The following is a 10,088-nucleotide window of genomic DNA, read 5'->3' as shown; positions in this document are numbered from 1 at the left end:
TAAGAAATCTGAGGCTCTTTAAGAATTATGAAACTGACAGTAATGATACCTTCCTTGATGTCTAGTGACAATTAGCTTAATTTCTTGAATTCATGTATATCACTTCAAATTCCTTCTGGATAATATTTTGCAGGTCCTTTATTTGGACAAGTTTCTTTTTTCACTCCACACAACAACTGGTCAATTTTAGTTAATAGTTTCCTACATCTGGGCTAAAAGGTATCTATTCTGGAAAAAGGGAGACTAGTGTGTACCAAATCCCATGTTTAATTACTGTTTTCATCTGTAACTATAATATTGCTGCAGACATTCTGTTCTGCATCACTGTAAATATCTCAAAAAAGTAACATCATCTTTTTAAAAAGACATTAACTTTTCAGTGGCGACTGTAGAAGTAGTAGAATCCCGACAGTCATGACATTTCAAACTGCTTTTGGTGTGTTCCTCGGGCTGCCACAACTTTTGCTGCACCTTTGCTTTTAGGCTGGCCACCCAAGAATCAGACCGTGTGGTTTTGGCCTCTCTCCTCTGATTGATTTCCCCAGTGAAATCATGTGCCTGGGAATGGAAAATGTGGAATATAAAACTTTATGACTAATCAGCCATGTTTTACAGCTTTGGGTTCAATCATCGTTGTTATATAAATAGAGACTCACACTGTTCTGCTCTTGAAACCTATTATGCATTTTTATCTCTGTTTGATTCAAACCACATTCCCTAAACAATGATAAATACATTTGGGCAATCACCACATATTAACTAGCACTTCCTTTTTGTGAACATGCTAGAAATATAATAAATAATATATAATCATGAAAGATGAAAATATGGGGGGATCAAGATGAGTTATCATAGGTGCTATGTTCCTATTTCATGACCATGTCCTCATAACTCTTAGCAAGATCTAGTAATTAGAGCCCTAGCTGGTTTGGCTCAATGGATAGAGTGTCGGATTGTGGACTGAAGGGTCCCAGGTTCGATTCTGATCAAGGGCACATGCCTGGGGTTGCGGGCTCGATCCCCAGTACGGGGCGTGCAGGAGGCAGCCGATCAGTGATTCTTTCTCATCATTGATGTTTTTATATCTCTCTCCCTCTCCCTTCCTCTCTGAAATCAATAAAAATTTAAAGAAAATTTTAGTAATTACAAAAACTCTCCTCCAATCAGTTATCATCCAATGTTGACAACCAACCCCTACTTTTATTTGTTGGTTGATTTAGCAAATAGGTCCAGCAAATACAGCAGATAAAAGGATAAGAAGTATCTCGGGTTCTTGAGCTCTATGGTCCAATCTCCCCTTGAGTCCAGCAGCTGGTTTATGGAAAACATGATTAGCAATACTCCCAAGATCCTGTGTGCTTACATTGCCACCTACTGCTCACTCCAGGTACACCTCAAGCTAAAGGCAGTGGACGCTCTGGGTAAGAAACAGACTTGATTTTGAGCTTTGGGTAATCATCAATCCCTAGCAGGATTAAGAAGTAGTCAAAGGCAGTGAGTGGGTACTGCTGTCAATGCGGACAATTAGTGACAATCGTTTTATTGAATTTCACAAATCGTTAATATTTTAGCTTATAGATTTTTTAAGATGAGTGTTATACCAAAAACTAGATGAAGTAGTGAGAATTTTGTAAAATTTGGAGATTCCATAATATAAACCAGAAATATAAAAATACCATTTACAAATTTTGAGAAGAGTTTCCTTCTTTAATTTAAATGGATTTATCCACTGCTAGTTCATCATTTATTACTTCTTAATAATATAATAAGTAATTAACTTCAAGAGTCATAATTAAGCATCCCCATTCCAAACTGCAGCTTCTATTTTTTGCTGAAGTAAAAGTACCCATCACCTTTCACACTGAATTCTTAGCTTTGGAGCTGGAAATTATTTCCTTGATGCTTAGAAAAGGTAGAAAGAATTCTACACCTTTATAAGTGCTCTCGACCATAAAGAATGACACAGTATGGATAACTCCCAACTGAACTTGTAATTTGAATGCCGTGGCATTCAAATGATGAAACAGCGGATCTAGAAATCAAGTCTTTAGGGTTGAGAAATATGAGCTTTTGGGATCTGACCTGAATTACTATACGAGTTGGAGAAAGTAACCACTTAGTTCTTCATTTTAAAAAATTACTATTTCAATATCATTCTTTCTTCCTAAAGCCCATGAATAATATTAGGGGGGAAAAAATCTCCCTGGAAAGGTAACAAATAATAAGAGCAGAGAAAGCAAGAGCCAGAAAGAGAGAGAAGAAAAAGAACTCTCCATTTTGCAAGCCTATAAACTACTAGAGGCCCAGTGCACAAAATTCGTGCACTCAGGACGGGAGATCCCTCAGTCCGACCTGCGCCCTCTCGCAGTCTGGGAGCCCTCGGGGGATGTCAGACTGCTGCGGAGGCAGGAGAGGATCCTGCCACCACTGCTGCACTTGCCAGCGGTGAGCTCGGCTTCTGGCTGAGTGGCACTCCCCCTGTGGGAGGGCACTAACCACCAGGGTGCAGCTCCTGCATTGAGCGTCTGCCCCCTGGTGGTCAGTGTACATCATAGTGACCAGTCGTTCTGCCATTTGGTCAATTTGCATATTAGCCTTTTATTATATAGGATAGGTCTGAACTAGAAGCATTGTTTTCCGATAGCAACAGGTTCTTTAACTGTTTTCCTTAGAAACAACATTAATTGATTGGCAGATGATACCCTTATTTTGTAGAATGAGGGTGTAATGCAAGTTAAGAAGTCTTTTCTTCAGCCTAAACCCATTAGTCTAATTGATTAGGGCATTGATCAGGGGATTGAAGGTTTGTGGGTTTGATTCTGGTCAAGAGCATGTACCTCGATTGCAGGCTCAATCCCTGGCCCTGGTCGGGAGGCAACCAAACTATCTGACTCTCCTATATCGATGTTTCTCTCTCTGTCTCTCCCTTCCACTCTAAAAAAAGAATCAATGGAAAAATATCCTCAAGTGAGGATTAACAACAACACACAAAAAAAGTCTCTTCTTCAGAAACAGGGCTGCTGAACAGAAACTTAGCACCTACTATCTGTTTAGTTAGCTCAATGGCTCCAGTAATATGCTGTTTGTTTCTTCTCTTACAACAAACATATCCCAAGCCCAAGCGACAAATAATTTGTCAATAAATATCTCTTTAACTGTAACTCCAGCACCTCCATTTTGGAATTTTATTATTCATCCTTTTCAAAATGTTTCCTATTAGTAAAAGAGTTCACAATTAAGTAACTATGTTGATATATACCTGGATATTGTATTCAGAGCATTGATGTCGTGACTTTAAATCACACTGTACCAAGCTTCTAGGGGCTCCCCATTCATTTCCTGCCACATTGTCCAGTTTTTAAAAATTCAGTGATACATAAGGTATCAAAAAATTCCAATAAGGCAGCTTGAAGGGGTATATTCAATTAGGACTGGTAGGAAAAAAGGTTTCAGATAAGGTTGCCAGCCTCAGACACTGAGCCCTATGCAAGTGATATGAACAAGTAGACATCACCATAGAGCAGGAGCCAGCCACCATGATCAACATGAAATGAATCAGCCAGGAGAAGCAGAGCATTCTCTAACTGAAGAAGACCTGGAGACGCCCAAAGAAAGCTCTCTCTTCAGTTGACTTCAAAGGCCAAGACCTAGGCAGGCAGGTCAAGTCAAGTGTCTGTTTCTAGACTTAAGGTTTGCGTGCAGAAGGCTTGCACTATTCATATTTTTTAACCAGATAACGGAAAGAAGATTTAAGAGCGAGAGCGAGAGAGAAAGAGAGAGAGAGAGAGAGAGAGAGAGAGAGACCTTTGGGTAAAAGCTTCAAGATACATTTTTTTTAACCTTGGTATATCTTACCTAATAATAGACAAACATGCAAATTGACCATACCTTTGCTACGCCCCCAAGCCACGCCCACCAGCGAATCAGATAGACTATATGCAAATTAACCCAACAAGATGGCGGCCAGCAGCCATGGAGCTGGAGCGAGCAGGAGGCTTGGTTGCCCCGGCGATGGAAGAAGCCAAGCTTCCCGGCCGGCTGCTGCCTCCTCTCAAGGCAACAAAGTTTCAATTTTAGAAGGTAAATAAACCCAAGATACCTGCTTCCAGTATCCATGGCCATGGAGCTGGAGCGAATAAAAAAAAAAAAAAGGAAAGGCTGGGAGTTTCGGTCGCCGGGAGGCTTGGTCAGCCTGAAAACAGCCATCAGCCCCTCACCCAGGCTGGCCAGGCACCCCAGCAGGACCCCCACCCTGATCCAGGACACCCTTCAGGGCAAACCAGTCGGCCCCCACCCGTGCACCAAACCTCTATTCTATATAATAGAAGGGTAATATGCAAATTGACCCTAATAGCAGAATGACTGGGAATGACTGGTCACTATGACACACACTGACCACCAGGGGGCAGATGCTCAATGCAGGAGCTGCCCCCTGGTGGTCAGTACGCTCCCACAGGGGGAGCTCTGCTCAGCCACAAGCCTGGCTGATGGCTGCCAGCACAGCGGTGGTGGCGGGAGCCTCTCCTGCCTCCTCAGCAGCACTAAGGATGTCCGACTGCAGCTTAGGCCTGCTCCCAGCTGGCAAGTGGACATCCTCCGAGGGTTGCCGGGCTGCCAGAGGGATGTCTGAGAGAAGAGAAGAGAAGAGAAGAGAAGAGAAGAGAAGAGAAGAGAAGAGAAGAGAAGAGAAGAGAAGAGAAGAGAAGAGAGAAAGACCTTTGGGTAAAAGCTTCAAGATACATTTTTTTAACCTTGGTATATTTTATAAAAATTCCCTTCCTCCATGAGAAGCACTACAGTGGTGGGCACAATTATTCCCCCTACTCCCAAACAGGCCAACAACAGCTCTATAAAGTCCTATGAATAATTTTTTAAAAGTGACTTTTTACATGTCAAAGCATTGAGTCTCTTAGTTTTGAGAACCAGATAATGGCCATAATAAGACTATAATTTCAAAGTTCTTCTTTGCTGCCGTCAATTTTGCAACTCTTCATGAAATCTCCGTTTCTGTGATGTGCTCCAGCCTGTTGAAGTAATGGGTCTCTTAGTGAACTGCCCCATTTACCTAAAATGACCAACTTGATCGCGCACTGACCTTGTTGGCGCTGTTAAAGAAATCATTCGCCTTTTTTAACCAGATTTTCCTCTCCGCGACGAGCTGACCAAATTCTTCTTGAAGCCGATTCAGTTTCTGGTTAGACAGCTGTAGATGTTCTTTCTCCACGTGGTCCTTGGACAGCAGAATCTCAAGTGCCTCGCTCTTCAGCTTCTCAACAGCGGCATTCCATTCCTACGAGAGATCATTGTCTTCAGCCCATTTTACATTTCCTACCCTTTCATCATCTCCGGTAAGAGTCAGAGAGCATTTAGATGTGTTGAACATATCATAAATCTGTCATTATTCTTTCAGATCAAAAAGGAGTAAATGCTACATTCCAGCTATGAGTACCAACATGTAGATTTTAAAAAGAGGCTAAAAAGGGAGAGGAAATGATGTAGAAGGGGCAGGTCATTTGGGATGTGTGACTGATGGAGTGTCTGGTTGCCCTTAACACGGGTCACTTCCATTCCCCATTAATGTGACCAGAAAACACACCGAAATGGAGTCAACAGCACTTCTCAATTTCTAACTCATTTTGACCTTTTACTCATTTAAATATAAAAGTCTCCCACAGTTCAGTCTCACTGCCAATGTGGGCAAAAATGCACAAGAAAGGAAGGGAAAGCTCATTTTTTATGGCTGTTGTTTTTGCATCTGCCTACACTTAAAACTGATGTTAACAGCTGTTATTCTCCACAAAAGTAATCGTTGTAATTGTGCAGTACCCCCTCCTTCCTGGCCTGTTTCACCTCTCAATGCTTCACTCTTAATGACATATAAACATTTCAGAAAATGAAAAGAGGCAGCCTTTTAGGTTCTGCTGCATGAGGATGAAAAACAGTAAGGAGAGAAGAAAGAAAATAGGAGTTGGTGTCAACCGAACACATTAACAGTCAATTTATTTGAAGGGAAATTCAAATTTCATGCCAAGAACAGAAGCCAGATCCATTCTCATCTGTGAATTCTCTACCTTCCATCTTAGCTGAGATCCAGTGCTAACATAGGTTGTTTGTAAAGCATCAGAAATTTAGCACCAAATTTCAAAATGGCAATCTGACTCCAACCTGGCTTGTTCCCTAGTGCAAAATGTTCTATTATTAAGTTACATTTGTTATATTATATTGGATAAAATAAGTATAATTTTACTGCAGTTTACCACTACTATTCCCATTCATTCATTTCACAAGACATACCAAATACTATGTACCTAGCTCTAGGCTAGAATAGATGTCTTGGGGAATATAAATAAAGAATAAAATGTAGCTCTTTCCTTTAACAATAAATATATAAATTGCCATTTTATATAATTTTTATATATACTTACATTGTTAAATATATATGTTGGTACTACAAACATATACACAGAGACAATCTGGTAATAATTAAATGACAATTAGTGGGTATTGAAGGTAGAAAGAGTACATATGATTTTATGGACTCCAAAGAACCTGTTCTAGTATTTGTGTAAGAGAATGACACTTTGATCAATGGATACAAAAGTAAGGACAGTAGAACCCAGCCAGTGGGGCTCAGTGGTTGAGCGTGGACCCATGCACCAAGAGATCGCCAGTTTGATTCCCAGTTAGGGCACATGCTGGGTTGTGGGCTTGATCCCCAGTTGGGGGTATGCTGGAGGCAGCTGATCAATGTTTCTCTTTCATCATTGATGTTTCTATCCCTTCCTCTCCCTTCCTTTTTCTGAAATCCATAAAAAAAAATTAAAAACATTAAAAAATAATCAATTGACATAAAAAAAATAGTAAGGACAGCAGATTAAGGGATTGGCATTTTTTAGCAGCTGTTATAAACCTGTGCCTTGTATGTATAAACCTCACAACTTCAGTTAGAGGACATCATTTTTCCAGTATTTACATAGGCTCAGAGGAGTATGTTGCTCAAGGTTACATATACAACAAGAAGCAGAATCAGGACAAGTTCACAGGTGTGTATATAATACTACATTCCAGGGAAGTGAGGATAGAGAAACTCCAAAGTCTCCCAGCTTCTCAGTGAGTGCAAAAGCAATACTCTTAGGCATGAAGAGAGGCTGTGGGAGTTCTCAAGATCCTTCCTTATTTAAAGAGTTATTTTGTCCCCGCTTAAGGACAGCTAGCATGTGCCATGACGTTCTTTCATAAAACACTTTGCAAATATCCCTCCCACTTAAAACCATTACCTTAACTTTTCTGAGAAAGAGCAAGTATTTCCCAAGCAGTTAGCACACTCCTGGCACACATAATAGGTGCTCATTAAATGCTAGTTAGTCCCACTTTTCTTCTCATCAGTGTTATTATGGTTCATGAGTACCCTGACATTTGTCCTTTCTTGTGGATGTTCTTGTTTCCCAGGTGTAAAATAACAACGGTGGGAAGAGTCTCCAGATGTATTAATCAAAATAAACAAAATAAAGCAGGTTTCTTTATTGCAGTACTTCTCAGAACTTTAACATGTTCATGTCCACTGAGACTCCTGGAGGGAAACGTGGTATGAAACACTTTGAATACACTTTTTTGACCAAGAAACCATTTATTTGCTAATCATCTCAGGGACCAGTGCTGCAGTTGGAACAATATTGGGAAACACATTGTTATTGTGGCGAAGAGCAGCTGGATCACCTACATGCTCACCTGCTTTCACAAGTCTTTCCGTTTCCTGTTTTGTTTTGTTTTGTTTTGTTTTGTTTTGTTTTGTTTGTTTTGTTGTTTTGTCCCTATTCCTCCAGCTCCTCAACCAGTCCATTTCCTGTCCTTTGTGTCCATTCCCTCCTTTACTGTCAGTTCAGATTTGTGGGCATTAATCCCCAGTGAACTCAGGTAAAGAGGTGCTTAATGTGTTAAAGCAGGAAATTCTTTTTAAAAAGTTCGACATTGACCAGAACCTTTTGTGCTCATTAGAGGACGACCACGTAAGAAATACAGAAACCCTGGGGGAGGCCGGGGAAGCTAGGGGGAAGGAGAATGGAGACAAAATTAGGATGTGGAGAAATCCGCTCAGCCTGGACAACACTAAGTTCTAGGACAGTGATGGTGAACCTATGACACGCATGTCAGAGGTGACACGCGAATTCATTTTTTTGGTTGATTTTTCTTTGCTAAATGGCATGTAAATATATAAAATAAATATCAAAAATATAAGTCTTTGTTTTACTATGGTTGCAAATATCAAAAAATTTCTATATGTGACACGGCACCAGAGTTAAGTTAGGGTTTTTCAAAATGCTGACACGCCGAGCTCAAAAGGTTCGCCATCACTGCTCTAGGGTGTTGGCTTAACTGTCTGCCAAACAGTAAGGGTTGCTTTTCCTTTCTAAATGCCAGCACTGTGCCACATGATTCACATGCATTATCTCATGTAATCTTCACCACACCCTTACAAGGTAGGATCTAGTGTTATCTTCATTTTACTGATGGCGTAACTGAGGCGGAACTTGCCCAAGGTCTCCATGATAGTAACTGACAGAGTCACAATTCAAACTCAGGAGGTTTGACCCTAGAATCTGCTCTCTCAACCAGTATCCTGCCTTAGCTCTTTATACCGGTTATATACAGTGTTTTTTTAAACCACAGAAAGATTAAACATATTAGCTTCAAATGACAGAGGTGAAACTTCCAGAAGGCCTGGATAAGGCCATGAAAATGATCAAAGTTGTATATGGCCCTGGGATTTTCTGACTTGAAATCAGAAACCTCATTGCTTCTAAATAAATGCAACGCTATTATAGATATAATTGAGAGTTAACAGCTCAAATTCAAGCTTAATTTTGCTTAGCAACTGTACCAAAATAATAAAACTCTTTGCTATGAATAAGAAGAGACTATCTGTTCTCTAACAGTGTGCATAAACCTGCCTGTCGTACACATTTTGCAAACAATGTTAAAGAGAGACTTCTGGAGGAGAGCCACGTCTGAAACCCCACTGTAACCTGGTGCTTCACGTTGTGCTGTAAGAAGTGGGCTGTGACCTTCCAGGGACACAGTGAAGGACCATTTTGTGCTCCTTATCTTTTCTTATTCACCATCCCCAGTCTTAGTTCCATTCTCACATGAACGCTGTGGGTATTAAATGAAGCTGGGTCTACTCAATATTTCTCTTCAATCTTCTAAGAAAAATTGGTTCTGTTCTCTTTGGGCAATCTATAGGCAGTTTCTGATGCATTTCTATACCATTTTGATGATGTATTTCTACCGTCGTTTTTCTTAGGGCATGCTTTTTAAGATAAAACTTTCCAGAGTCATCTGAATTCATCAAACTATTTTAAAACTGTCATTGTCATTGTTGTCAAGGCTGGAGGAACCCACTGGTGATAATCTTGGTCCGTTTTCTCCAAGCCCTGGCTGCCTGCCTGCTAAGTGTTCAACCTCTGACTGAGTTTCAGTCACTTTGCAATAAAAATATTTCCAGTACTTGTCCCCACCAAACACCTGCCATTTCCTTGGCTTTTCAGTCGGCCAGGGCTGCATTCGTATCTCTGGCCCAATACAGGCGTGTGGCACAGTGTGTTCTGGCCCGGGTGTATCCGTGGGTCATGTCGTTATTTCCCTTTTTCACTCACAGTAGTAACCCTTTTAAACTGTACATTTCAGTATTCTATTTGCTGAGAAAATTGAGCTTCTCTTGGACCGCTTGATTGAAAGGGCACTTTTAAGAGGATTAGTGCTGATAGACGAGAAGGTGAAAATAATTTCTTCTTTCCTTTTTTTTTTTTAACAGTCCCAGGTTAGCTCTTCAAATGAAGTTATGGATTGGCATAAAAATATCCAGCAAGTAGATTTTAAAAAATAAAAAAAATATTAGCTACACCATTAGAAAAGAAACAGTGGAATCACAGTATGCTTTCTTGAGCATTTTTTTCTCCACATGAGAACTTCTCTGTACATGGGAAGATTTAATTAATGATTCAACCCCAGGTGGTGAAATATTTGCACTATACAGCTGACTTTAGAATGTAACTTTTAAGTGGGAGAAAGTGGACAAGAAGCAACAGAGA

At 40.4% G+C, this 10,088-nt stretch overlaps 1 protein-coding gene across 2 annotated transcripts in view; it reads right to left on the bottom strand.

Annotated features, from left to right (window-relative positions):
- Window positions 1–10,088, bottom strand: part of CCDC141 (coiled-coil domain containing 141) — a 164,205-nt gene that overhangs the window by 67,211 nt on the left and 86,906 nt on the right. For both annotated transcript variants that reach the window (XM_023744442.1, XM_006083054.3), the window contains one exon: window positions 5,096–5,290. In XM_023744442.1, the coding sequence (XP_023600210.1) occupies window positions 5,096–5,290 (195 nt within the window). The remainder of the gene's footprint in view (window positions 1–5,095; window positions 5,291–10,088) is intronic.

Source organism: Myotis lucifugus, unplaced genomic scaffold, assembly GCF_000147115.1.
Source record: "Myotis lucifugus unplaced genomic scaffold, Myoluc2.0 scaffold_5, whole genome shotgun sequence".
Lineage (NCBI taxonomy): Eukaryota > Metazoa > Chordata > Mammalia > Chiroptera > Vespertilionidae > Myotis > Myotis lucifugus.
This window is presented reverse-complemented; position numbering and strand designations above follow the sequence as displayed.